At 41.3% G+C, this 27,768-nt stretch overlaps 1 protein-coding gene across 1 annotated transcript in view; it reads left to right on the top strand.

Moving 5' to 3' along the window:
- Window positions 1–27,768, top strand: part of SSH2 (slingshot protein phosphatase 2) — a gene marked incomplete at its 5' end in the record, with an annotated part of 237,752 nt that overhangs the window by 136,927 nt on the left and 73,057 nt on the right. The window contains 3 exon segments of the mRNA XM_014582926.2: window positions 13,264–13,367; window positions 16,080–16,144; window positions 25,899–26,020. Coding sequence (XP_014438412.1) covers window positions 13,264–13,367; window positions 16,080–16,144; window positions 25,899–26,020 — 291 coding nt within the window.

Genomic DNA, 27,768 nt, shown 5'->3' with positions numbered 1-27,768 from the left:
CCTAGAGGGTGATTTCTCTGTCTGTCTGTCTGTCTGTCTGTCTCTGTCTCTCTCAGAAAGCACACACACTCCATGGCAAAAAATCTAAAAAAAAAAAAAATAGATGAGGAGTTCCAAAGGAGGCTTTGCCAAGAGAGAAGGAGAAATTATCTAAAAGCCGGAGTTGACACTTTGGCCAAATGCTTGAAAGCCTAACTTGCATTCCTTCTGCAGGTGTGTATTAAATACCTGGGAAGGCATTTGTTGAATCATGCAAATAAAACGATTTTTTTGAATGTTGAACAGTTTTTCTAAGTTAGTTTCCTTTTGTATTGTTTTATGTTGTTTATTCTTATCAACTGTTTAAAATTTGGTGCCAAGTAATATTGATTATGCCTCTTAGTAACCAATATATCTAGCACTTTAAATACTGGGAAAGAACTTTTTAGGTCATTTACTTCTGGGTCTAGACAGCTTTTAAGCTTTTCTTTATTTTTTAAATAAAAATATTTTAAATCTAGAGTTTTGGGCTACAGCATTGAGGCACTTTGTTAGTTCAGCCTGGAAGGGAAGTGGGCTCCTTTGAGCTGAGGCACTTTCTCCTCTCCTTGACAGGAGATCTTCTCAAAAACAAAAGTCTCCACTACCCCCAGTCACTGAAGAGGACTAGAGTCTGTAGTGTGTTGGGAAATTGCTTTAAGACCAGCTCCTTTCACAGGCACCTAGGTTTGGTGGTGGTTTTGCATAGACGTATGCGTTTATTTTTGGATGGCTGCTGGAGTCAAGACTGAAGCTGAACCTTGCTAGGGTGGCTACAAACAGAGGGGGCTGGAAGGCAGTAATGGTGTTATGGGGAGACCTGGTTTTTTGTCTTGGCTCAAATTCAGAACTGTTTGGGACCAGGCTGCTTGGTATAAGTTTAAGAGACCTGGCTACCTGGAGGAACAGTAGAGTATGGACTCTCTTTTCGAAGATATTCAGAAATATAAATTATTTTTAAGATCTGTGTTGGTCTTGTAAGACATCTGCTGCCTTTTGGAGATCTGTCCTAGATCCTCTAGCTCTGACCTTTCATTACTTGATAGTACTTTTAAAACCGAACCAAGGGCCAGATAGTGTAGTGATTAAGGCGCTGGACTCCCTCATGGCCATTCATGGTTCGGGTCCAAGACCTGGTGACTTGAAACTCATGCTACGTGTGTGTGTGCGCGCGTGCATGCGCGTACATGCGACACCAAAATTCCAAGAGGAGAATGGAGGAAAAGTGGCATCGCCATCCCCTCGGGGGATGATTTCTTACTTTTCCTCTCATTATCTCACTCTGTCTCTGGCAAGTGTCCGCAACCTGTGGCAAAACCTTTATTTAATAGAAAAAAAAAGAAGAAAAAAAAAAACAACAGTGAGGCTAGGGATAGTATGGTGGTTCAGGCACTGGAGTCCCACATGGCTGACTGCTGCTCGAGTCCTGGATGTGGCAGTTTGAAAGTCACGCCAGTTGTGTGTGTGTGTGTGTGTGTGTGTGTGTGCTCCCAAAATCCCAGGAAGAGAATGGAAGAGAAGGGATTCCAGCGTGGCCATCCTCCCTGGGAGCTGATTTCTCACTTCTCTTTTACTGCTTCTCTCTATCTCTTTCTGATGAGTGCACACATCCTATGACAAAAAAACAAACAAACAAACAAAACACACTAAAACTAAAATAAAATAAAAAAACAAGAATTTTTAAAGCCCAAACCAAAATATAAATACTTTAAATCCCTAAAAGAAGTGGATATATAGCCAGGCTGTGTCTAGAAAGTGACAACGATCTCAAAGAAGATGGAGAGGAACCAAGGCTTGAGCAGGTATCCTACTTGGTGTTGTTGTTTTTTTTTTGGAGAGGTTTTTGCTACAGGGCACGTGCGCTTGCCAGAAAGACAGAGACAGAGAAACAGAAAGCGAGAAATCACACCCTAGGAGGGATGGCCACGGCACAGTCCCTTCTCCTCCATTCTCCTCTAGGGATCTTGGACACGCACACACATGCACCCGGCATGAGTTTAAGCTACAGGTCCAGGACTTGAACCGTGGTCGGCCACGTGGGAGTCCAGCTACATAGCCATTATGCTAACTGCTGGTCCCAGCAGGTATCTACTTCTTTCCCCATGGAGATCATACTGCCTTCCTTTGTAAGCCCTGTGGTCTTCCTAGATTTTTTGTTTTTATCATCTAGTTTAAGTATATATATGCAAAATAAATATTAAAAAAACTTACTAAAAGAGAAAGAAGCAACTTTTAAGACAGGGATCCCCAAACCCCTGTAACAGTCTGTGGCCTGGTAGGAACCAGGCAGCACAGCAGGAGGTGAGTGGAAGGCCAATATGCAAGTGAAGCTTCATCTGCATTTACTGCTGCTTCCCATCACTCATGTTACTGCCTGAGTTCCACCTCCTGTCAAATCACTGCAGCATTAAATTCTCATAAGAGCGCAAATCCCGTTGTGAACTGCACATGTGAGGGATCTAGTTTGTGCACTGCTTGTGAGAATCTAATGCCTGATGAGCTGAGGTAGAATGGAGGCAGTGATGCTATCACTGGGGAGTGGCTGTAAATACTGCATTATGTGAGCTGTATGATTATTGCATTATATATTACAATGTAATAATAATAAAAATAAAGTGCAAAATAAATGCAATGTACTTGAATCATCCTGAAACCCTTCTCCCCAAGTCTGGGAAAATCATCTTCCATGAAGTAGATCCCTGGTGCCAAAAAAACAGGGACCGCTGCTTTAAGAGACAACATGAAAATATTTGCCTCATGGGATATGTATCAATCCTTTCCCACTCAGACCTGAACTTTTCTTCAGGATGCTGTGAAAAATAGAACAAACATCACACCAGGCCTTGCAGTGAAATCCTGCTTTTGTTCTCTTTAGATGAACTGACCAGATGTGTTTTTAACTGCTGGCTACTTCAAACTATTAGATCAGCGTTATGCCCTCTTGAAATAACATCTAAGACAATATAAAGGGTTAAAGTGCTGCCCTGGGGCGTAGTCCTAAGTCTGCTGCTAACTAGCTATATGACTTGAGGAAAAGCATTAAATTCTCTGGGCTTCAGTTGATGCATCCATTTTCTTTTGCAAGCTCACAAATGAGTTTTAACTATTTTAAGCAAAATATTTGTGAGAAGGATGAAGTCAGAGGACACCTGATAGATGTCTTTGTTCGTTTTATGGGAATATAACAAAATACCACAGACTAGGTCATTTATAATGAATAGAAATTTATTCGACTCACAGTTCTAGAGTCTGGGAAGTCAAAGAGCATGGTTCTAGCATCTGGAAAGGGCCTTAATACTGCATCATCCCATGGCAGGACAGAAAGAGCAAGAGGAGGCCATACTCACTTTTGGCCCACTGTCCAGATCATTTTCTCCAGATAATTATCCCACTCTTAAGACAACATTAATCCATTTACAAAGACAGAGCCCTCATGACCTAGTCACCTCTTATCAGGCCCCATCTCCCAACACCGTTTTATCAGAGATTCAGTTTCCAACACATGAACTTTGGGGAACACATTCAAACCCTAACAAGAAGCTAAGGAACCAAGCTTAGAAGATAGGCAGGAGCTAGAGGCAGGCCAGCCAGTGGTGTGGTGGGTAAGGCAGCTGGATCCCACATGGCCAACTTCTTGGTCCAAGTCCCAGGCCTAGTGGCTTGAGAAACATTCTGGGTGTATGTGTATGCATGCCCAAAATCCCAAAAGGAGAATAGAGGAGAAGGGATTGCAGCATGGCTATTCCCCTGGGAGATGCTTTCTCTTTCTCTCTCTCTAGTTAACACACATGCCCCATAAACTCCTTCCCCCAAAAAAAGAAGTAGGGCAAAGAAGGCCAAGGAACAGGAGCATACTGGTCCCACTATCCTAGCTCCTTTGGGTCACTTACCTAAGATTCAGAGTCCCAGGGAAATTTTCCAGCCATCCAGACCTAAACCACATTCCAGCTTTCCTACAAACAAAGCCTTCCAAGTTCCAGAGTTGGAGGCTACCAAGGCTACATTTGGGCAAAATTGCCCCAAAAGATTAGGATAATATTAGAAATAAGAGCTCAAGCCAACAGGTGCCATGGAGGTTGGGATGGCCACATTCCACATGGCTGACTTCGTGGATCAAGTCCTGGACCTGGCAACTTGAAGATCACTCTGAGCATGTGTGCGTGCAAGCCCAAAGTACTGAGACAAAAATGGAGGAGAAAGTATTATGGCCTGGCTATCCCCCCGGGAGTGATTTCTCACTTTCTCTCTCTGCCTCTTTCCTGCAAGTGCATATACCCTATAGCAAAAACTTTTGCAAAAATGAGAGCAAGCTCTAATTGCTAGACATCAAAGGAAAAACAAATTTCAAACCAGATGTGCCTCATCCCATCTGTAAAAATTCGAAGAATGAATTATATGACCAATGATAAAATGATTGGCCCTGAATTACGTTTCTGTCAAAACTTCCAAGATGGGCGTGATTGAGGCAAAAATGAAATTAGGATCTTATCAAGTAACTGCACATCCAAAATGAACAGAACAAAAGGAATATTCTGGGGTTTGATTTTTGTTTGTTTGCTTGCTTCCCATTTAGGATCAATAGGGAAAAGACTAGGAAAGTTCGTCTTAATTGGAACTTCTCTCTTGGCCTTGAACAAACAGCCCACCCCAACCTCTGTTCAATACAGGAAAGTAGGAAAGGGGCAAATCAAATAGCTGCATCCGAGTGTAGCTGTGCTACACTGCACGACAGAGTTTAAGTGGAAGATTAGCTGAAACTAAACTGGTCTGATGGCTGCAGTTAATGAGTAAGAATTAGAGTCCTAAACTCTTCTCTGTTTTGCCAGTAATTGGTCTACTAATGTGGCCCAACTCCTGCTTGTCTACAGACAGGGAGAGAAATAATCCTGCCACCTGCATTCATAGGCATGCGTCTGACATCAGGAGTAATAACCTGGGGAAGAAGGTTGCAGGTCTGGTGCACCATCCTAATTTAATCCATTGGAATGTTTAGCCACGTGTGATGGGGATGGCGCATACTAATTACAGAACACACCATGATATTTGGATTTGGATTTTCTCCTGTTATAATCTAAATTCCTTTAAGATTACATAATCGAACTTTTCTCACTACTTCGAGGTATGTCTTGATATTTACAGCCAAGTTTCACACATCAAGGCACAATGACTTTTTCCTCCCCTTTTTTTGGACTTAGCTGAGCTTTGTCAGTAGGCACTAGTACTGATAGCTCCATAATCTTGTGGCCTCTGGTCTGATATTTCAAGCTTTTTATTATAAAATTCCCTTTTTTTGCGGTCTGGTCACAGTGAGTGAGCACGTGAACTCTTTTCCATCCAGTGGGATTGGTAGAAGCTGCCCTAGCACCTCGAAGCTGAATATTAAACAACGAAGCAATCAAAGTTTGTCAGGAGAGGAAAAAGTGTTGAGCTGGTAGAATCTCTTTGAACGTTTCTCTTAGTGAATATTCTACAAAACAAGAACATACCAGTTGAAATTGTATGTATTTGAATTTAACATAAATGCCCATCGACTCATCTTTCATCATCATCATCATGTGTGCAATCAGTATTGTACAATAATTTACCTATAAAGTTTAGCTTTGTAAAGAAATATCAAACTTAAGAGTTTGGCATCACAGATATTGTAAACATTAAAATCTACTTTCTTCATTTTAATTGTTTTAAGAATTATTTTATTCAACTTTATTTATTTATTTTAATTTTTATGAGAGGGAAGGAGTGAGAGAGAGAGAAAGAGGCAAAGTGAGAAAACAAGCAGCCAGGTCTGGAACTCGAACTGCAGTAAGCCATTTGGGGAGTCCAGTGCCCCTAACCACCACACCACCTGTCGGCCCCTTACTATAATTTTGATATGAAAGTAAGCCACTTTCTGCACCTCAGTTTCTCGTGGTAAGTAATCCATTTCTTCTTGTGTGGGTTGCCTGTAGAACGGTTGGATCTCTACCCAGCTGACGTTCAGCGTTTTGCCAGGTGTGTTGTTGCTTTGTTTTGTTTCCCTGACCTTCCTGCTGGTCATGGATGATCACCCTGGCCACATTCCTCAAAAATTATTCAACTTCAGAACAGTTAAGCATTTTCTTCCCTTAGTTGACCTTTTCCTCTGTGCTCTGCCTGAGAAGAAACTGCCAGTTAATAAATGTCATGCTTAGGAAGTGACTTTGATCAAAGGGGTTGGTACAGACCGCTTCCCCAAATATATTTAAAGAGCGTGTTCTTTTCTCCATTTTTGAAACTGAAATGCAACTATCATTCCAAACAGAAATGACAGTTCTTTTCTCTAATGTCCGGCCCAACTGAATTCATCTCTCAACCAAATGGTCTCCATTCCCCTCAGTGTAGTCTGTTTATGGCCCTGATGCGGGAGTGTGATGAAGGGGTTGATACCTGGGTGGGTATCAGTCCTTTCTCTCACTCCTACTTTAAATTCTGTTTTGTTGAAAAATTCTGTAGGGAAGACATTGTATTTCATCTACCATAAACTGTATGACAAGACCAGAGCAACACTGCAGAGAGATTCAAAGCATGAGCTCCCAAGTCAGATCTTGGTTTGAATTCTTGCTCTGAGGTTTCCTGGTTTTATGATCTTGGGCAAATAACTTTCAGTCTCTGAGTCCCTCAGTCTCTTACCTGTGAGCTGTGGATAAAAATAGTACATCCTAGGCCCAGCAGGTGGCATTGTGGTTAAGATGCTGGACTCCCACTTGGCTGACTGTGGTTCGAGGCCCAAACCCAGCAGCTTGAGAATTATGCCAGGCACTTGTTTTGTATCCCCAAAATCCCAGGAAGAGAATGGAGGAGAAGAAATTGTGATGTGGCCATCCCAGTCTGGGAGGTGATTTTTCACTTTCCTCTCTTTCTCTCTCCAGTGCGTACACATTCCCTATGGCAAAAATCTAAAAAATATAATAAAATAATTTAATTTAATTTAAAAACCCTCCTCGATAGGATTGACATGAAGCTTAAATGAAATAATGTAAAGTGCTTAGCTCAGTGACTAGCTTATAGTAGGTCTCTACTTGAGTTAGCTTTTATTAGCTCTTTTCATATATCTAACAGGGTGACTTTCTCCTTGTTGAGCAAGTAATTTTATGGCAAAGAGGAAGTTCTTCCATTGTATTCTGATGAAGATACTGGAGAATGTCACTGTCACTCCGTTAGAAAGGTAACCCTCTAAGTGTCATTTTCTTATCAAGCAGTTAATTATGGTTTATCTTTAGATCTGGAGAGTGGTATTCTCTTCATCTTATTTCTCCCTTATCTAGGGGTTCTTAAGTTCTTCGGGGGGTTTATATTTATCTCAGCCATCTGTACTCACACTTGAATGGCTTCATAGAGTTTACTGGAGTTTCTGGGTCAGACTCTTCAGACTCTACAGAACTAGTCAATTTAGAAAGCACAGCAAAGTTTTCACCTTGCCTTTCCAAAGCACGGGTTTTTAATTAGAGACCAACTCTGTCAGTGAATCTTCAGCCAGCTGCTTCAGAAAGACTGATATTTACATAAATAAATCTCTTACTATTCTGGCAAAATACACTAAGCATTTACCTTACACTGAAGGGCATATGATTAAGTTTGCATATAATTTTCCTCATATGCAAATAAAGCATTAACATTTGTAGTTGAATTTGATCCACCTGAAGTCTGGTGGTGGTGAGTTTTGTTTTTTCACTCTCAGGCTACCATGTTGCCATCCCATCTGTGATAGCATCTGTAGAGGTTTGAAGTTTTTTCAGTGATGGTAATGGATTTTTGTAATAAGTCATTCACACTCTTATTCCTGGTTCCCTCGTGACTTAACCGTAGTGTCTGTCCCTTTTGTGGTACCCGAAGAGTCCTAATTTGGGCCACAGAATAAGACGGTGGTACCATCTGTTGTCTCTTGGGGAGCCTATATTGTACTTGGTAGCAGTCTCCTGGCCTAGCTGGATCTGCTGTGCATTTTCTTCTATCAAAAAAGTTCATCGAGATATGTGTAAATGACTCAACTATCGTATGTGAGTTTCCCTCCTGTTTTTTTCTTTTATGACCAGGAATTTTTGGAGTCCTGGCAGCTTTGAATTAACAAAAGGCCCTGTCTGCCTGCCTTACCTTGTGAAAGTGTCACATACGTTTTAAAGAACATATTTAGATATGCTTTAAAGCAAGAATGCTCATAGACATTCTTTAAAGCTTGAGCAACAAATGTGTCTAAGAACAATATTACAGAACTCCAAAAACCAGGAAGTTAGCTCTTAAACCTAGTGTTTGTCAAAGAGAAACTACCTCTGTCTCGTAAAAGGAATTGCTCAAGTATGCTGAGTTGTCTTAAGTTTTCAACAAATATATTTCTTTTTTAGATATAGAGAACTGCTTTGTTTACTGGAAATCAAAGTGCCCAAAGCTGTTACTTTGCCTGAGAATAGGTAGACTATTTAGCCTGTATTTTAAAAATATTTTCATTTAGTCAAGCAGACTGTTGCTGTGTTGGCTGAAGTGTGAATTTCATTTCCTGTCTGTGGTATACCCCGCTCATCCTGTCACTCAGACATTTTGTTTTAGGTTGTTCCCGTAATGTGAGTGAAACAGTGACCCACAGCAGGGCGGCATGTGTGCACCACGGATGTAACAGGAGACAAGGCTTGTGCAACAGACCACAAGAGAGCAATGCTTTATTTAAAGATGAAAACAAAACAAAATCAAAGCAGCCCCTCCCAGCCAGTATGCAGATTTTTAGTAGCATCTGTGGATTCTTATGTTTTGTTTTTAGAAAACATGCTTCAATCTATTTGGCAAGTTACTTAAGAGGTTTCATCAGCTTCATGTCACCTTAAAGAGTAAAATTGAGTCAATGACTAACAGCATTATAGAGGTGATTAATTTCATTTAGCACTTAATTTATCATTTTTATTTTATAGTTCATTAATCTGTCAAATATATTTAATTCTAGAATGATTCTTTTTTTCGCATATGAGACTTGTCCTAAATTAGTTTCTTCTGCAATGATAGAACAGACATAACAGTATGGAAAAGAAAAAAAAAAAAACACACACAACTCATTGAACTCATTCATCCATCACATATCTTTTGAGCATTTAATATGTGCCTGGTTGGGGCCAGGAGTTGGCATAATAGCTATATCGCTGGACTCCCATGTAGTCGACCGTGGTTCGAGTCCCGGACCTGGTGGCTTAAACTCACGCTGGGCGCATGTGCGTGCCCAAGATCCCGAGAGGAGAAGGGATTGCGGCATGGCCATCCCCCCGGGGGGTGATCTCTCACTTTCTGTCGTGCTCTTTCTCTCTGTTTTTTCTGGCGAGCACACAAGCCCTATAGCAAAAACCTCTCAAAATAATAATAATAATAATAATAATAATAATAATAATAGGTGCCTGGTACTATTTTTAATGCTGAGGATACAGTGGTCAGCAAAACAAAGTCTTGCACTCACGGTGGTTTATTCTATTATAGGGAGATAATTGTGATCAAGTATACAAGGGAATAAATATAACTTTAGTTTATGGTAAGCATCCTGAATAAAAAACAAAACAGCAACAGGATAGAGTACAATTGGAATGGGGGAAGGGTGGCGATACTGGCGCTGAGACTTAAATATAGCAGCCCAGAAGAAGAGAATTCCAAGTGGAGAGCAAAAAAGCACAAAGGCCCTGAGGAGGGGGCCTGAAATACTGAAGAAACAAAAAGGACGGCGCAAGCAGATAAATCACTGTGAACGAAAGGGATCGAAATGCTTTAAGACCAGAGAAGTCGCTTGTTACAGGGTTTTACAGGACCTTGAGGAGCTGGCTTTTTATTTATAAGTACAAGGGGAAGATTGGAGGGTTTTAAGCTAGGAAGTGACATTGTGTGGTCTATATATATTTTAAAGTACTGTGGTTGCTGTTTGGTGAGTGGATAATGGTGGGGTCAGAAGTTGTTGCACACATACTGTTACAAGGATTTTTGCAGCTACATCTGGGATACGTTTCACTTTGGGAGCAAGGTGAAAGGAGTAAAGATATAAAAGAAACAAATTGGCTTAAAAATGAATTAAGGGGCTAGCAGGTGGCATGGAGGTTAAGGTGGCTGGATCCCACACATCCAACTCTGCAGTTTGAGTCCCAGACCAGGCAGCTTGAATATCACCCACAATATTACATGCCCAAAATTCCAAGAGAAGAACAGAGGAGAAGGGACTGTGGTATGGCCTTTCCCCTTAGGGGATGATTTCTCACTCTCCTTCCCCCTCTCTCTCTGTCTCTCTCTGGCAAGGTGCACTCTATAGCAAAAACTTTAGAAAAAAAGAAGAAGAAGAGAAAGGAAAAAGGCCAAAATGTGATGGGAACGTAGTGGTTCGCTATGTTTTCCCCTCCACTTTTACATGTGTTTGAAATTTTCTGTAATGAAAGTCTGTACACGGGGTTGGGGGGGAGGCTTTTTAACAGTGATCCAAGTGAGAAATGACCATTGTAGTGGTGGTATGGGACAAGTGGGCAGAGTCAAGATATATTTGAAAGTAAAGCTCATAGAACTTGCTGATAGAGTAGACATATATTATAAGGACAGAAATGAGAAGCAAAGGATGACTGACCCAAGCAACTGGGTCAGGGAGGCTAGGAATCAGTTTGAGGGGAGACTCAAGAGTTTACTTTTAGCAATATAAACTTAAAATGCCAGTTATATTGCCAACTGGAAATACTGAGTAGACGGTGTCATTTACAATGCGTAGCTTACACTGAGTGGCAAGACTATACACAGGTGCAAATTTGGAACCCTCCATTTTGTGTTTCTAAACTTTACCCTTAAAAGTATCGTCATTTTGGGACCAGCAGTTAGCGTAATGGCGATGTTGCTGGATTCCCATGTAGTCCACCGTGGTTCATGTCCTGGACCTGGTGGCTTAAACTCACACCAGGCACGTGTGCATGCGTGCCCAAGATCCCGAGAGGAGAATGGAGGAGAAGGGATTGTGGCGTGGCCATCCCCCCTGGGGATGATTTCTCGCTTTCTGTCTCTCTGTCTCTGTCTGTCTGGCGAGTGCACGTACCCTATAGCAAAAAGAAAAAAAAAAAAAAACCTCTCCAAGAAAAAAAAAAGTATCATCATTTTCATATTCTGTGGGTAACACTGAATAATCTGTTGATATGAAGTAATTGAGACATATTTTCTGTGGCTATCCAGTAGTCATTATTTCTTGTTTTAGTTTTTAAGGTTCTTGCCATAGGGCACATGCACTCACTGGAGAGAAACAGAGACAGTGAGAGAGAAAGTGAGAACTCACCTCCCAGGAGAGATGGCCATGCCTCAGTGCCTTCTGCTCCATTCTCCTCCTGAGATTTGGGGCAGGCACACACATGCACCTGGTGTGATTTTTCAAGCCACTAGGTCTGAGACTCAAACCATGGTTGGCCATGTGCGAGATCAGCACCTTAACCACTACACCACCTGCTGTCGTTTGGGGTTTTTTAATGAGAGATTTGGTGGGATCTCTGCCACAGTCCCCCTGCCTCAGCCTCCTAGCTAGCTGGGATCACAGTCTTATCACCACACTCAGCCTTCTAGATCAGTCCGGGAACCAATCCCAGGCCTCACACGGTGGCACCCTACCACTTGTGCCACTGCAGCTGGGCCAGTAACTTCGTTTTGAACGGCAGCTATCTTAATCAGTGATTTTCTGTCTATACTGAGTTAGAACCTACATGGATGATAATGTTGACATGGGGACAGACTGCAGTAGGTTAAACATAGTTCCTGTGCACACCTCTTCTACACTTGTAAGGATGCAAATTGGTGAGAGTACAATTTTGATCTAGAGCCAGATCTTACATGACTGACTACAGTTCGAATTCTGGCTCTGGAGGCTTGAAAAACACACAGGCACATTTCCATGCATAGCCAAAATCCGGTCAGGATGCAGGAGGGGTTGTGGTGGAACCATGCCCCACTGGGGGATACTGTCTCCCCTTTGTCTCTGTCTCTGTCTATCTCTGGTGAGTATATGAGCCCTTGGCACATAATACGGTGATTAACACTTTAGTTTGGTATGTGTATATTTCGAACAAAAATTTTTTAAAACTTTGGATCTTTTATTAGTAACTATTATAACATTTCACATCTGATCAGAATGCTATTAAAATGTTATTGATAACCATATATATATATATATATATATATATAATTAGTATTAAGGGCTTATTACTATGTACAAACCACTGCCTTTTTCTTTTTCCTTTCTTTTTTTTTAAATGAGGGAGAGAGAGATACTCTCAACAAGGTCTTGCCATGTTATACTCCTTCTGCCCCAGCCTCCCGGTTAGCTGGGACTCCCGTTGTACACTATTGGCCCAACCCTAAACAGGTTGAACCTAGGCCTACCACATGACCTCAGCCTCCAAGTACCAGCAACTTAGTGCACGCCACTATGGCTAAGCTGGGTGCTACTTAAAGAAGCTATATTCAGTCCAGTCAGTGGCATGGTGTGTAAGGTGGCTAGTTATTACATAACCAACTGCGTGGTTCAAGTCCTAGACCCAGCAGCTTGAAAAATGCCCTGGCACTTGTGTATGTGTGCCCAAAATCCCAAAAGGAAAAATGGAGGGGAAGAGATTGTGGCATGTCCTTCCCCCATGGGAGATGCTTCTTCACTTTCCCTTTCACTCTCTCCTCCAGCAAGTACACTTGCCCTCTAGCAAATAAATAAATAAATAAAGCTACGTTCTTCTCATTGACTCCTCACAACAAGACAGCCTCATTTTATTATCTGTGTTTTATAGAAATAGAAATTTTTAGACCCAAAGAGGTTCACTCAAAAAGTAAGAGAGCCAGGGGACCAGCAGTTAGCGTAAGGCTATGTCTCTGGACTCCCATGTAGTCGACCATGGTTCGCTTCCTGGACCCGGTGACTTAAAACTCACTCCAGGCGCGTTTGCATGTGTGCCCAAGATCCCGAGAGAATGGAGGAGAAGGGATTGCTGCATAGCCATCCCCCCTGGGGGGTGATTTCTCACTTTCTGTCTCTCTGTCTCTCTCTTTGTGGTGAGCACACGCGCCCTGTAGCAAAAACCTCCCCCCCAAAAAAAAAAAAGTAAGAGAGCCAGGATTCAAACTCAGGCAGTCTGGTTCTCGAGCTTTTACAGACCTTTGAGGCTTTGGAATAAGGAAGAGAAAATAATCTCAAAAAGAATCTCCATCCTATATTTTGATTTCCTTCATTAAGTAATCTATTTCCTTTTGACTTTCTTCTTGTAGCATCAGCGAGAGCTTTTTAACTGTCAAAGGTGCTGCTCTTTTTCTGCCGCGGGGAAATGGCTCATCTACACCAAGAATCAGCCACAGACGCAACAAGCATGCAGGTAAAGCTTCGTCTACGCCATCCCTTCCTTGGTTATTTTGCCTTTTGTTTTACCCTGAAGGGCTGACTACCTCATCCTCACTTCTCCAACAGTTCTATTATGATGAAAGAAAGTGTTGTACTGTGCTATAATCACTTTTCTGTGGTTTTCTACACTCATACAGATCATTTTTCCAGGAAAATGGCTTATACCTGTAATAGATGTTCAATGCATTTTTATTGGAGTAATATGAGAAAGTAGCAAAATAATAGTTACATGTGACTTCTCAGTTAATAATCTTTTTTTTTTTTTTTTTGAGAGAGAGATTTTCACTATAGGGCGCATGCGCTCTCCAGAGAGAGAGAGACATAGAGACAGAAAGTGAGAAATCACCCCCCAGAGGGGATGGTCACGCCGCAATCCCTTCTCCTCCATTCTCCTCTCAGGATCTTGGGCACGTATGCACACGCACCCGGCGTGAGTTTTAAGCCACCGGGTCCGGGACACGAATCTTGGTCGACTACGTGGGAGTCCAGCGACATAGCCATTACGCTAATTGCTGGTTCCCAATAATCTTTTTTTTAAAAGAGTTTTTATTTAATTTTGTTAATTCATTCATTTTATTTCAATTTGACTAGAGAGAGATACACAGAGAGAGAGTGTTGGGAAGAGAGAGAGAGAGAAAGTGAGAAAGCAGGCCACCAGGTCTGGGACTCAAACCATGGTCAGCATGTGGGAGTGTCCAGCGCCTTAACCACCACACCACCTGCTGGTCCCTCAATTAAGATTCTGATAGCTGGGACCAGCAGAGTGTGTAGTGGTTGGGGCACTGGACTTCTGCATGGCAGACTGCAGTTCGAGTACTGGACCTGGAGGCTTGCTTTCTCACGTATTCTCTCTGTCTCTGTCTCTCTGGTGAGAGACAGCAATCGCAAAATTTTTAAATTATAATAATAAATAAAATTAAATAATTATTTTTTAAAAGATTGTGGTAACTATAAAATATTCAGATGTTTCCTTGAATCCTATGGAAAATTTTTTTCTAATCAAAAATTAAATCTTATTTCTCTTGTTCTCTAAATATAGTGTAAGAAGAATGATACAGGGGACCAGCAGATGGCGTAATAAATAATAATAATAATAATAAATAATAAATAAAATTATTTTTAAAATAATCCAGAGAGTTAATTCAAGTTAAAAATAAAAATTTTGAAATTTCAACTTAGCTTTATAAAGCATAAGAACAGACAGGACAAGCAGTTGGCGTAATGACTGTGTCGCTGGAGTCCCATGTAGTCGACTGCGGTTCGAGTCCTGGACCCAGTGGCTTAAACTCACATTGGGTGCGTGTGCGTGCGTGCCCAAGATCCCAAGAGGAGAATGGAGGAGAAGGGATTGCAGCCGTGGCCATCCCCCCTTGGGGGTGATTTCTCACTTTCTGTCTCTGTGCTTCTCTCTTATCTTTCTCGGAAGCGTACAGGCCCTATAGCAAAAATCTCTCAAAAAAAAAAAAAAAAAAAGTAAGAACAGTGAAGATTCAAATAATGCCCATTTTAAAGTACCTAATACATATAATCTTATGTAACATTTAACATAGGTAGTCATCCCTTGGTATTCATGGGGGATTAGTTCCATGACCCCCCCATACTGAAATCCATATTTCTAAGTTCCTTATATAAAACGGTATTTGCATATAACTTATGCATATTGTCCAATATGCTTTAATCATTTCTAGATTACTTAAGATAACTTAAACAGTGTAAATGCTATGTAAATAGTTGTACTGTTTAGTTCAGGGAGTAATGACAAGAAAAAGTCTGTACCTGTTGAGTATAGAAGCAGTCATCGCAGGCCTAACTATAGGACATGCTGGCAACAAGGTAGTATTTTTTTTTTTAATAATTATTTATTTTATCTTAGTTAGTTAGTTAGATCAGAGAGAGACAGAGGGTGAGAGAGAGAGGAAGTGAGAAAGCAAGCCACCAGATTCAGGACTCAAACCCCGGTCGGCCATGTGGGAGTGTCCAGCACCTTAACCACCACACCACCCGCTGGTCCCAACAAGGTAGCATTTTCAGTCCACAGCTGAAGGACCAGTGCATGTGGAAGGCCAAGCGGATGTGGAAGGCCAACTGTACTTTCATTGCATTGTCAGCCGCTAATGCGAAAATCATTTTTAAACTGTTGACATTATTTTAGGGGGAATCTAAAAGTCTTAGCTTAAGTGAAAATTGTGACAAAAATAAGAATGAAAAAAGTTGCTAGCTTTTTTTTTTTTTAAGTTTCTTTCTTCCATAACTGAGAGAGACAGCGCCCCTGACAGGGTCTTAACGCCCCAGATTATGTGTATCTATGTGCTCAAAGTACTCAGAAACGCTCCCTTCATTGTGAGCATGTTGTACCCTTGCACTAGCATCTGGCCCAAAATGGTTAGCTTTTTTTTTTTTTTTTTTTTTTTTTTTTTGAGAGGTTTTTGCTATAGGGCGCATACACTCACAGAGAGACAAAAAGTGAGAAATCACCCCCTAAGGGGAGGAGAGGAGAATGGAGGAGAAGGGATTACAGCTTACAGGGGGACCATCCCCTCGAGGGGTGATTTCTGTCTCTCTGGCAAGTGCACATGCCCTATAGCAAAAACCTCTCAAAAAAAAAAAAAAGTTATTAAGATAGAAGGAATCCTCCGTTAACATAAAAATGGAAAAATAATTATCCTTTATTTTGTAATTTCACCAGGCGATCTCCAGCAGCACCTCCAAGCAATGTTCATACTACTCCGCCCGGAAGACAACATCAGACTGGTAAGTTAATGGTATCGTCGCAACTGTCTTCCTCAAAAGACTGTCCGAGTCAAAGTTAAATATTTATTTTTATGTCCCAGCTCAGTGCTGGGAACTGTGTAGAATAGAAAAGAAGAATGGCATATCTGCTTCATTCAGAAACTTAGAATTTTATTGAAGGGATAAACTAATGTGGAATAATGTGAAATAATTTGGTGGCTTTTAACAGTTAATTTGTAGGCACCAGTTTCTAAGTTATTAATCATACTAACAATTGAAGTTCAGAAAAAGAGAAAACATGGAGATTTAACCAAGGTGAGGAAGTGTTATATAGACAGTGGAGCATTAGCTGGGTCTTAAGAGATGATGAGAGTTGAATTGGCAGGAAGAAATTGTTGTAGACGAGGACATAACTTAAGCAGAAGAACATGAGGAGGGAGTGAAATGGCCAAAGGTTGATGCTGTCCTCAGAGTCAGGAGACCAGATTTAGGTCCTTGCTAATCATATGATGATGAACAAGTTACATTAGCCTCTGCCTGTTTACTCGTCTCCTGACTACCTCTCACAGTTGAGACGATCACATGGACAGGAGTATATACTAAAGGGTGTTAAAATGCTGCCTAAATATAGGAATTTTTTTTACCGTAGGGAAGATGGAAATCAGAAACCAAGGCAGGCAGGGTCAGCAGGTGGCATCGTGGTTAAGGTACTGGACACTCCCATATGACCGACCACAGTTTGAGTCTCCGACCTGATGCCTTGCTTTCTCACTTTCCTTCTCTCTCTGTGTGTCTGTCTTTCTCTGATCAAATAAAAATGAATTAATAAATAACATTAAATATTTTTTTTTCGGAGAGGTTTTTGCTATAGGGCATGTGCGCTCGCCAGAAAGACAGAGAGAGACAGAGAGACAAAAAGCGAGAAATCACCCCCCATGGGGGGATGGACAGGCCACAATCCCTTCTCCTCCATTTTTTTCTCGAGATCTTGGGCATGCATGCACATGCACCCAGCGTGAGTTTAAGCCACCAGGTCCGGGACTCAAACCACTGTTGACTATATGGGATTCCAATGACATAGCCATTATGCTAACTGCTGGTCCCAAATAATTCTGAAAGGAAGGAAGGAAGGAAGAAAGAACGAACGAACGAACGAACGAACACAATGCAGGCAAATAAGGATTTAATGCTCTAAACTGGAGGTCTCTAACCGGCAGCCCATAGGCCAGAGTTATGTTTTAGTTGGATTACACATTGTTTTCTTTAAAAGTGTGATTCATTATTTTAAAGTTGGTGATGTGATGGTTAAGGTGCTAGATTCCCACGTGGCCATCTGTGGTTTTAGTCTCAGACCCAGTGGTTTGAAACTCACACCAGGCACATGTGTATACATTCCCCAAATCCCAACAGGAGAAATGAAGGAGAAGGAATTGTGGTGTGGCCATCCCTCCAGAGGGGTGATTTCTCATTTTCCCTCTCTCTGTGTCTTTATGGTGAAAGCTCATGTGCTATATATAGCAAAATCCTTAAAAAAAAAAAAAAAAAAAAAATGTCAGACTTGGAGCTTATTTTCAAAAATGAGAATTTTCTGACAACATTGTCTCCTGGACACTAACATCACATAGCTTTTGTTATCATTCCTGCATGGTTAGTTCAGTTTTCTTCCCTTGTTTTTTGGAGAGGTTTTTGCTATAGGGCACGTGTGCCCGCCAGAAAGACAGAAAGCAAGAAATCACCCCCCAAGGGGGTTGGCCATGCCGCAGTCCCTTCTCCATTCTCCTCTTGGGATCTTGGGCACGTATGCACACGTGCCTGGCATGGGACTCGAACTGCGGTCGACTACATGGGAGTCCAGCGACATAGCCATTAGGCCAACTGTTGGTCTCCCTTTTTTGGTTTTTAAATAATAATTTTATTTAACTTCATTTATTTATTTATTTTAATTTGATCAGTGAGAGAGAGTGAGAAAAAGAGAAAGGGAAAGTGAGAGAGCAAGCCATCAGGTTGGGAACTTGAAGTGCTGTCAGCCATGTGGGAGTCCAACACTCTTAACCACCACATCGCCAGCCCCCCTGCTCTGTTAGTTTTCCAATAGTGGTACTTCTTTTTTTTTTTTTTTGGAGAGGTTTTTGCTATAGAGTGTGTGCACTCGCCTGAAAGACAGAGACAGAAAGCAAGAAATCACCCCCCAAGGGGGTTGGCCATGCCGCAGTCCCTTCTCCATTCTCCTCTCAGGATCTTGGGCACGCACGCACACGTGCCCGGCGTGAGCTTAAGCCACCGGTTCCAGGACTCGAACTGCGGTCGACTACATGGGAGTCCAGCGCCCTAGCCATTATGCTAACTGCTGGTCCCACCAAGTTAATATTCTGAAGCAGTGATTCTTAAATTTGAGAGACAGTTGGAATCACCTGGAGAGCTTTGTTAAACTGCCCAATTGCTAGGCCCGACCAGTGGAGTTGGGTGGCAGTGGGGGATAGCAGTGATTGTTGTGTTTTTAACAGGTTTCCAGGCGGTGCTTCTGCTGGTCCAGGAATCACACTTTGAGCGTAGCTCCTCCAAAATCCGTAACAACGGTCATTGTACATACGAGATGCCCAGTAAATATTTGCTGACAGTGTCCAAAAATTGTGTGGTTTGACAAAGCTATAGCTGAGATATGTCATCACTCACTTTATCCTTTTTCATTGATAACCTTCTGGAACTTGGTTTGAACCTCTAAATATTAAAATAAGTTTAACGACCGAAAACTTAGGAGAGCATAGAGGAAGCAGTTGGAAAGGCAGAGTTGGCAATTAAATCTTTTATTTTGCTACTAAAATATGCAGCTTCAGCTGCTTTACATTTAGAAAATGTAAATTCCGAAAATGACCCTCCAAATTAATTCAGAGTTCAGATGACAGGCCATTGTACAGTTGTTCTGAATTGTTAACAAACACATAGTCATTATGTTTCAGATTATTGAGTGAGTCATTTTCAAGAAAATGAGTGAATGCATTGTATGACTTTGGACAAATTAGCACTTTTCTAACTGAAAGGAGCATTTGTAGGCTCAAAGCAAAGGCTTTTGTTTTGAGTTAAATTTGGAATGCTAAAACTCTTATCTTGGGATTTGTGCATAAGGTTAAAAGTTTGATAGTCAACTGAAAGGTCTGCCTTTATTTTTTTTTTAATAACTCAACAAATAACCCGACCAAACCCCACATTTTCTGCTAGCAATGAAAATAATATGAAACCAATCTATTCCTCGAGGGAAAAACTCTTCATTGCAAATACAGGTATTGAGCATTAACTTTAGTACTTAGGAAACCACAAGCTGGTGAAATAAAGAGGTAGTTTTATAGTACTTGTGTGCATTATCAAAGACTCATCTAAGAAAACGGACTGGGAGATTAATAATTTTCAGAACATTTGAAGTAACTTCAATTAATATTTTTAACTGAAGCTGGAGGGCTAATAAGGTACAAAGAAGTCTTTTTGAGTGCTTTGCAGGAGAATTTAAGACAATTAGGAATTTCATGTGAGTATATGAGAGAGGCTGCATTTTAAAAATTTTGTTTACAAAAATGCGATAAAAATATAAATACTGTTTTGTAACTCGCTTTCTTCACCATTTATCATAGATTTTTCCATATCAGTAAATAAATCATGTTTTTAAATCTTAGATTTAAGAACTTTATAGAGTTCTTTAAAAAAAAGAAAAACCCAGAGATTCCCTCAAGCTCTAATCTATTTCTTTAGAAGACAGTGTTTTTTAGTCTGTTAGTGTCACATCTGAAGTCTTTTAATTTTAGTGATTGACTATGCTTTGTTCTTTTGTCGAAAATGTAATATTTACATGCTTTTGAAACCTTTCCATCTGATGGATTGGGTGAACTGCCTGTCTAGACATTGAGTCTTTATAACGTGGCTTTGCTGAGGATAAACATTGCATGCATGGGCATGATGTAAGACTCTTAGTGAAGAGAAATTAAAGGCAAAGGTGCAGAGTAAGCTTAAGGAGGAATATTTCTTGATAGTAGATACTCCTAAGGAAAGAAGCTCTTGTATAGATGGGGTCGTTGGAAAAGTCATGATGCATTTTTCATAGAAAAACATAGGAAAATAAATCGTGACTTTTCCAGCAACCCAGTATCAGGAGGTGGTTGTAAATTGCTTATATGAGTTTAAACATTTGTATTGGTTACTGAGGGCAGCTTTAACATTACTCGTTGATGATGAGTTTGGAAAACAGGTTAGATTCTTATCTTCAGAAATAAAACCAAGGGGGGGACACGCAGTGATGGATATGTCACTGGACTCCCATGTAGTCGACCATGGTTCGAGTCCTGGACCCAGTGGCTTAAGCTCACGCCTAGCGCGTGTGCGTGTGTGCCCAAGATCCCGAGAGGAGAATGGAGAAGGGATTGGGGTGTAGTCATCCCCCCTGGGGGGTGATTTCTCACTTTCTGTCTCTCTGTCTCTCTGTCTCTTCCTGTCTCTCTGGCAAGCGTATGTGCTCTATAGCAAAAACCTCTCTAAAAAAAAGTAAGAAAGAAAGAAAACCAAGGCAGAATATGACTTCTCAGACCTACATCAGTCTTAAAATTGCTCTATCCAGTTCACCTGAAACCTGCAATAGGATTCTAGGTTTAGGAAATGAACGAATTTTCATGGAATAGTTATCTTAACTGGTATTGTGGCCAAGTTTTAAAATCCAAAGTACTGTTTAGTTTTAAAAAATTATTCTATTTAACTTTTATTTATTTATTTATTGGAGAGGTTTTTGCTATTATAAAGCACGCGCGCTTGCCAGACAGACAGAGACAGAGAGACAGAAAGCGAGAAATCACCCCCCAGGGGGATGGGCACGCACACACACGTCTGGCATGAGTTTTAAGCCGCCAGGTCCGGGACGTGAACTGCGATCTACTACATGGGAGTCCAGCAACATAGTCATGCTAACTGCCAGTCCCAACTTTTACTTATTTATTTATTATTAATTTGACCGGGGTGGAGGGAAAACAGAGAGAGAGAGAGAAGTAAAGTGAAGCTGCCAGGTCTGGGACTCGAGCTGCGGTCGGCCATGTGGGAGTCCAGCACCCCTAAACACCATGCCACCTGCTGGCCCCAGAATATTTTTTTTTTTGGACAACTAGAATGGACTTCAGTGGTGTCCTTTTCAATGATAACTTCGGTTTGTTCATCAGAATCTCAGTTGTCTTATTCCAGTTATTTATTGCACATAAGTTCTGGAGACTGAAGAAGCATAGTAAATGCTGTCATTTTCAATAATAGGGTATTTTGTACAAACCTTCATTTTAAAAGGTTTTTCTGATTAGCTTGATGAATTAGATTATTAGATTTTGCTCATCTTCCCCAATAGAGGAATATAAAATAAACTTCAAACTAGGGTGGGTATTGTTGAAGTGTATCCCATCTTTCTAATTAGGATGTAGGTATGAATTAATGCCATGGCTTCTGACCCCCTGGTTAAAGTTCCACTTCCCTTTAGAAGAAATGTAGGCACTATCTGGAGATTTAGGATCAAACCCCAAGTACCTTAAGCTCTGTTTTTCCAAGAAGCTTTCTAAAATGGAATGACTCTGAGATGGGGCTGGTAGTCAAGCCGGGGTCAGTGCAACATGTCCAGGGCCTTCCGCATTGGGGATCTTCTGTCATAATTAGATTAAGCAAGAGGGCGCCGACCATTTTAAATGCTCTTAATATTATAAATAAACACATTCCTTTTTAAAGAGAGACAACTAATGTTTGCACTGAATATCACTTAAAAATAAACTGTTGGGGACCAGCAGTTAGCCTAATGGCTACGTCGTTGGACTCCCATGTAGTTGACCGCGGTTCAAGTCCCAGACCCTGTGGCTTAAACTCACGCCTGCACATGTGTGTGCCCAAGATCCCGAGAGGAGAATGGAAGAGAAGGGATTGCGGTGTGGCCATCCCCCTGGGGGGTGATTTCTCGCTTTCTGTCTCTCTGTCTCTCCCTGTCTTTCTGGTGCCTATAGCAAAAAACTCTCAAAAAAGAAAAGAATAAAGAAAAAGAAACTCTTGGTACTTGCTTCTGGCTTGGCCTGATAACTTGCTTTATAGGTAACATCTATGGAAGTTTATTTTTTTCCCTTTTGTCAGCTTTGACCTAGCCAAGCAGTTACCACTGGTTGGTGTAGGCGCTATAGATTAATTGTCAGAAGCAGTCTAATTGTTCCATGCCATTTGTATCTGAGCTTTGCCAGAAATTCTCAGAGCCTTGTCAGAGGATAAAAGAGCCTCTCACACATTCAGGACACTGAACAGTTAGTTCAAAGCTTACCAAGGCAAGCCCAAGTTTAAATATATAATAATGTCTGAGATCTTACCCCCCAAAAAGCTAGTTTACCTGTACCAAGTTTTCTGGTTAATTTAACATATCATGGAATGTTTCCATAATAGAGTAATTGCTGCCTCCCAGTCCACCTCGTAGGCATTTGCCACTGTTCTTAGCTCTAGGCGAGCAATGTTGCACCCATGTTACCAGCCCACTAGGTCTAGACCTTAGACCATTTAAATGGTAATTCCTCTTAGTTTCTCGGAAGTGACCTTGGTTTCAAATGTTCTGTTACTTCATGGAACATAGTCAGCAGTACAGCTCTGTCTGTGCACCCTTGGCATCAGAATGATGGGCACCACATTCTTGTCTTATCAACTTTTATTAGAAACAAGTTTTAACGTAGCCACTCTCCTACTGTGTGTACTTCCGAGCTTTTCCCAGGAGCCTCGGAGTATCAGAATAGAGACAAAAAGAAAGCCATAGAAGTCTCACCTCTGGCTTGCTAACTGGGCCATTTCAGCTGTGTAACTTGGCTCATTTTCTCTTTGCCTGGCCATTTGGAGGTAGAGACAAGAGTTAAGGAGAAGGAGATCCCATGAAGAACAACACTAGAAGAATTCCAAATATAAATTTGGGTTGGGACCAGCAGGTGGTAGGTATGGTGGGTGGTATGCCGTACTCCCACAGGGCCAACCTTGGTTCACATCTTGGACTTGGAGACTCACTGTCTCTCTCTGTCTCTCTCTCTCTTGTGAGCACATATGCCCTGTAGCAAATTGAAGAATAATTAAATCAAATCAATAATTTTTAAAAATTATGTTAAATTTCTGACACACCTCTTGAGCTGGTTAATTGATGAATCAGAGAATTCCGTTTCTCCTCTGAGATAAAGAACAGGAGTTATTTTATTAGGCTGTCAGGAAAGTCATGACGTGTTTTTCTATGCAAACAATGGTGTCTTGGCTTTCCCGATAACTCAATAAATAGAAGAAATTACCTCCAGAGCACTTTTTCCAGACTTAAAAGGATCTGCCATTTATTATTATTATTATTACTACTACTAACAAAAGCGTGCTAGACTGTACACTCCATCAGGGCAGAGACCATGTCTCTCTCCTACCACCGAACCCTCACCCTCAGCACTTACACCGCCATTATATGTACAGTACATATACAGTAAATATTTGAATGAGTGCTGCCTAGAAGCCATTTGCTTTATTTTTAGAGTTTATGAGATATCTTTTTGAACTTTTTATTTAAAAATGTCCTGGCCAGCAAGTGGCATGGAGGTTAGGGTGGCTGGGTCCCACATGCCCCACTGTGTGGAAATCACACCTGGCACATGCACGAGCTCAGAATCCTGAGAAGAGAATGGAGGAGAGGAGGAGGGGTTCAAGCGTGGCCATTCCCCCTGCCGGGTGCTTTCTCTCTCTCTTTCTTTCTCTACTTCCCTCCAGTGAGTGCCCACACCCTATATTAGAAACGAAAGAAAAAAAAGAGAAAAACTTCTAAACATATCTAAGTAGAAAATACATGCTTATTAACTCATTATTCAGCTTTTTAAGAAAATATATTTATTTATTCCATGAGTGAGTGAGTAAAAAAGATCTCGATGCTGTAGCCGCCCGCCCCCAGCCAGCCCCGATCGTGGGCACACGTACGCCCAGCATACTTAGGCGTCTTTGGAGGAGGACCAGACCCATTCCACGTGTGTCAGCTTCAGCTGCACTACCGTCACACCCTTCATTATTCAGCTTTAATAGCAGTCACAGTTTTACCTGGTTTTTTATCTTACCCCTGCTTCCCTCTTTTTTCTTTTCTTGTTGTACTATTTTAAAGTAAAGCGTGGCACCTTCTCGTTTCACTTCACATACTTTTCATAAGGCATAATAACCATAATGCTGTTGTCACACTAATAGTAAATTCTTAATTTTATCTAAGATCCTGTCCCTGTTCACATTTTCTGAAGACCTTTTTAAGTATAAGTAAGCAGTAAGTTCAATCCTTTTGACAAAAGTATTATGAGAAGCTTTTGGGGCTGGCTTCCTAGTGGTTAAGGGAGCCAGGTCCCACATGGCTAACCATTGTTGAAATCTTGGCCTTGGCAGCTTGAAAAACAGCCTTGTGTGCATCAGATCGAGACAGGATGGAAAAAAGGAGGATAATGGATTAAGGCATCAGTGCAGCACGTGCATTCTCTAGCAATTAAAAAAAAGAGAGAGAAGCTTCTGCAAAAAGCAATCTCTTTTAATTATCATTGAAACTAAAGTAGGAAATCCATAATATGAATATGCAAGAATTCAGTAGAGCACAGTCAGTATTCCCTGCAGATAATGCTAATAATTACTTCGCTGTTGTTATTGCTTGTAGAAATTGCATCTGTGAGTATAGTGCTCATATTTATTCTCCTCTTCAGTCTTTAGACCATGCACTGATAATTGTTACAATTAATTATGCTAATAGACATTCATTGAGCATTTACTATATGTCAAGAAGTGTGCTTTACATGTATGATTTCATAAGACTCTTAAACAACTCAGTGGGCGGATATTATTGTATTTCTCTCCAGTTAATTTTGTAATTCATGAAAAGTTTTATAACTAGTGTATGAACTGTGATTTGAATTTGTGTCCTTAAGTACTAGCTTCACTGCCTTCCTGATTATGCTTTAAGATGCTAATGAAGGGGCTACCTTGTGGCCTAGTGGCTAAGGCAGCCAGATCCCACATGGCCAACTGCCCAGTTACAGTCCCTGACCCGGCAGCTTGAGAAACATGCCAGGTTCATGTGCGTACCTGCCCAAAATCTGAAAAGGGAGAGAGAGATGGAGGAGAAAGAATTACAGCATGACCATTTTCAGGGCAGGGGGGAGGGTGCTTTCTCCTCTCCCTCTTATCTCTCTGGTGAGCATCTGTGTCCTCTAGCAAAAGAAACAATAAATAAGCAAGCAAACAAACTGATGAAAAATTGTTGAGGCCCCGTCATGGTGGCACTGTAGTAGCACAACACTCTGCAATGCTGGAAGCCATATGGATGGTCAGGGCTTAGTTTCTGGGTTACCCTGTACCGTAGCAAGCATGCATACCTGTAATCCTGGCTGGCTGGAAAATGCTAGGGGAGGATTGCAGCATGAAACTCTGATGAGGTGCTCTCTCTCTCTCTCTCAGTAAACTTTTTTTTTTGTTTTAGAATTATTTATTTTATTTTATTTATTGTTTTTTAATTTGCTACAGGTCACATGCACTCACCAGGTAGAGACAGAGAGAAAGAAAGGAAAATGAGAAAGCAAGCCACAGGTCCAGAACTCCAACTGTGATCAGCCATGTGGGAGTCCAGCACTTTAAGTACCCTGCCACCCGCTGGCCCCTCTCTCAGTAAACATTTTTAAAACTTTTGTTTTTTTGTTTGAAAGATAAACGGGTTGCATGTTCCAAAATTAACCTTTTAAATTTTTCTGTTAACTTCCAGGCTGTGAGACTGGAAAGTACTTACCAGAATCGAACTCGCTATATGGTAGTGGTTTCAACTAACGGTAGACAAGACACTGAAGAAAGCATTGTCCTTGGAATGGATTTCTCCTCTAATGACAGGTAAGATACCTCCCCTCCACCCCGCTTATTTTTTTTTTAAGTTATTTGCCATAGACAGTGAGAGGGAAAGTAATAAATCACCCCAGGGGAATGGCCCTGCTGCCGTTCCGTCTCTGCCGTTCTCCTTCTGGGATTTCAGGCATGAACATGCATGTGCGAGCACATGATTTTCCAGCTGCCAGGTCTGGAACTTGAATGGGCCATGTGGGAGTCCAGCACCTTAGCCACCTGCTGGCCCTGAAAACTCCTGTTTCAGTAACCTGGTCCATTGCCGTTTAAATTATCACAGGAACATCTACTCTTAAAGTTCAAGGCCTAAAACTAGAGAACATAAAAATGTCTTAGTCACGCTTTTGAGAGACAGACATGTCTAGTGAATGCCTTTAGTCGTATGTTCCTAATTGACTCAAATAACCTGTAAGTAAGCTAAATAAATTGACTATAACATATCTGAAGACTTAACTTTCCTCTTCCTTACCTTTCTCTCATTTTTAGGTAATAATAATATAAAGCAAATGGCTTAAACTTGTATCTCTAGGGGAAAAAAGCCGCCTTTTTTGGCAATCTGCTCTGTTTTAATCAGTAATTCACTTTGGCATCTGTCCTTTGTGGTAGTAGACCAGAGGTCCTGGGTTAAACATTTTCTACTTGAACTCCAATCTTATATTTATCTATAGCCTGAATCCTTTCTCTTACCAAATCTTAGGTCTCTTTTTACCTCTTGAGTTAAGAACGAGAACAGGGTTACATTTCCTTAAACTCAAAGCAGAACCTGTTACTATACACCTTTGGGTTAGTGTGACTCAAGATTCTACGTATCACATAGAACCTGGTTTTTTGGGTTTTGGGGGGTTTTTTTTGCAGCCTTCAGATTTGTCACTTTCCTTTTTTATTTCCTACTTTTTTTGGAGTAACCTTGGGAAGACTGTGGAATGTGACTGCTAAGCAGATCTTTACACTCCAGATAATAAGCCTCAGGAAATCCTGCCAGATGTCTCAAAGCATTGACTTCCTGGTGTAGGACTAGAATGGAACTGTGGAATAGCTAGGGGTGGGACCCAGGCCTGGAGGAATTTAGCCACAAAGAGAGGAGGAGACTTGGAGTGGTAATTCTGATTTTCCTGATGTTGAGGGGGGGGAAAAATCACAGTTGACACCAGGAAGTTTCCCAAACTAGTGTTTACTTGAGCTTGTGCATAGATGTCAACCTGAAAATGACTTGTGGGTTCACAGAGATCACTAGGCCAGAGTGATTAGCTTACACCACTTACAGCAAAAGTGTGCGCTTTGAGTTTACACAGGCTTATAAACCACATTTGGGGAACTTTCTCCTGCACGGTTTTAACTTCTGCTGTTACCTAAGCAACAGACTTTTCCCTAAGCGTTTTCCAGTAAGAGGGTCTACCCTGTCTACGTTTATTAGGACTTTAGGACTTCTGATTGGATTCTTATCTTTCTAGATCTGTGCTGTCCAGTACAGCAGTCACAAACCACATCTGGCTATGTAAATACATTAAACTTAAATACAATTTCAGTTTCAGTTCCTGAGTCTTTACTAGCTGCGCTCCATGAGCTCGGTAGCTGTGTGTAGCTAGGCTGCGGTGCTGGGCAGCGACACACAGAACGTGTTTCCATCACTGCACAGTTCAGGCGGGTAGCACTGTCCCAGCTCGTGCTTCCTTTGTTCAGTTCTCTCTGACCCCTCCCTTGAAAACACTATAAAACAGGAACTGGGGCCGCGTGGAAAC

This window comes from Tupaia chinensis, unplaced genomic scaffold, assembly GCF_000334495.1.
Source record: "Tupaia chinensis unplaced genomic scaffold, TupChi_1.0 Scaffold143921_1, whole genome shotgun sequence".
Taxonomy (NCBI): Eukaryota; Metazoa; Chordata; class Mammalia; order Scandentia; family Tupaiidae; genus Tupaia; species Tupaia belangeri.
The sequence above is the reverse complement of the archived record's forward strand: the minus strand, read 5'-3'. Positions and strand labels throughout refer to the sequence as shown.